This window comes from Etheostoma spectabile, chromosome 3 (genome assembly GCF_008692095.1).
Source record: "Etheostoma spectabile isolate EspeVRDwgs_2016 chromosome 3, UIUC_Espe_1.0, whole genome shotgun sequence".
Classification (NCBI taxonomy): Eukaryota; Metazoa; Chordata; class Actinopteri; order Perciformes; family Percidae; genus Etheostoma; species Etheostoma spectabile.
The window spans coordinates 24579022-24581115 of NC_045735.1; the positions used below are offsets into that span (position 1 = coordinate 24579022).

At 37.2% G+C, this 2094-nt stretch overlaps 1 protein-coding gene across 1 annotated transcript in view; it reads right to left on the reverse strand.

Annotated features, from left to right (window-relative positions):
- The window catches only part of gosr1 (golgi SNAP receptor complex member 1), a 36952-nt gene that overhangs the window by 8006 nt on the left and 26852 nt on the right, over positions 1-2094 (reverse strand). Inside the window, exon 7 of the mRNA XM_032501705.1 lies at positions 527-556. Coding sequence (XP_032357596.1) covers positions 527-556 — 30 coding nt within the window. The remainder of the gene's footprint in view (positions 1-526; positions 557-2094) is intronic.

A 2094-nucleotide genomic window follows, 5' to 3' on the forward strand; every position in this document is an offset into this window, starting at 1 on the left:
AAGCAACTTAGGTGTGTTTCCGTCAACTGGTTCTGAGCCAATAAACTAGGCTTCAGCATAGAGCTGGGTGATGGAGAAAATCAAGTATCACAATATTATTGACCAAATACATGGATGTCGATGATGCTGCAATATTGTACGGTTGACTAGAGGTGCTTCACAAAATATTAACACAATGAGTTTGGATAAATAATCACCAATAATGTGGATACAATGACTAAGTGGGTAAAGGAAAACAACAAAACAGCTGGTAAATCCCTTATCTGTAATGCAGCCTTTAAAACCAGTTAGAACAACACTTGTGTCATATTACAATATTTAAAATGTGTCTCATATATCGATGTCGATATAATATGGATGTTTTGTCCAGCCCTAATTCAGTGTATCATAGGCTTTCCATATAACATTTAGCAAAATAACTTTTTTTTTTTAATCCAATTCTTTTGTTTCCATTTAGCTTTTCTAATACAATACATCATACTTCAAAATGTCTTTCCATATGTGAAGGACAGAAAGCAGGTCTTACCTTATTGTGTCATCCATCAGTCGGTCCGAACTATAGACAAAGTGTAAGATAGGGGAGTGGGAAGAAAAGAAAAGACAGTGATTATTGACCTGAGGCAGGGCGGCAAAACATGAAATGTTATCAACAAATTAAGTAGGGGCAGCTTTCGACATCAGTTTCAGATTGGCATTGGACAAAACTGAATACCAATCTTGTACTTGGTGACACTGAACTGGACAATGAACTGAATTTAATTGTATGTTGTTTGGGACTGAATTTCCTTTTCTTCTCATCAACTCCCACATAGTGACTATCCGACCTGTCTGGAAGAACACAACGTCATGTAATTTGAATCTTCTTAACATCAGTGTGTTCACGTCTCTGTGTGCATGTGCTACTTGTTGTCCTTAGCTGGACACAAGTAACAGAAAGTCTTATTTGTAAAAACTGTGTAGACAATTTAAAAGCAGTGCCAGATGTTAGTTATGCTATGACAATTGAAATTTAAATCCTAAGTCAAACTGCTTAGAATAACAGCTATCATTTCGGTTTATCCTCTGCACAAAATAGTGTGGCTGTTAAGCAATTCATTTTGTTTCTCTTCTCCTCATGGATGATTCCCTCAACAACGGAGTCTGGACTAAGTAGACCCAGAGAGGATTTTACCTTAGAGATCCTGGAGCTTCAGCATAACTACATCACAGTGTCCTACAGAGAATATTGAAAGGCGCGCACACACACAAACACAAATCTTTTTTGTTGTATCACCAGTTTTGTGTTTCGGCTTGCTGATAAACAACAATGCTCTGAGCAGTTTATTCCCTGATTGGAATCAATTTGGATCATGTTTCAGAGAACTAAAGTAAATCAAACAAACAAAACTAAAGGGATTGAATTTCATAGTTCAGCATCCATTCAACAACTCCACATCCCCATTGTCCAGCTCCATATGTGGTCTGCGTTAAGCTCTTAGTGTCCTTATGTATTCAACCAAAGTTGTAAAGTGGGGAGGTCTGTCAAAGATTTCTACATTGCACTAATCCACACCAAACTTTTACCAAACCACAACCATCTCCAACCTTTACGGAAATACTCTCATGGTACCTTTCCATCTCAACGTTTATTCTCTTTAATCTCATGCCTAAACCCAAGTCATCGGTTTGATGCTCAGAGTGCTTGTGCATAAAAGCCGCACGATCCATGATTCCATGTCGGCTTCGGATGATCTCACTTCCTAGGGGAATTATTTTACCAGCATGCACAATACCAGGACCCTGAAACGGAAGCAGCAAAATAGACCTCAGTCCTCTTTAATTTCATTATTAACACATGTGCTTTTCCTACTGTGACAAATTAAAATATCTTCAATAGAAAAGGTCAATCTTAAATGTCACAATCAGTTCATAGTCTTAAATTGATGCTGATCATGTACATCTGTTCTTATTGTATGCTAGGGCTTTGCAATTAATCAAATTGTATTCACGATTATGGTTTTGGCTCCTAACCACCACAAATTGCACATTACGTTCTGCAAGTAAACTCTTATTTGTCACACTTATTTTGTTCTGAATGAGAAAAAAAAAAAAAAA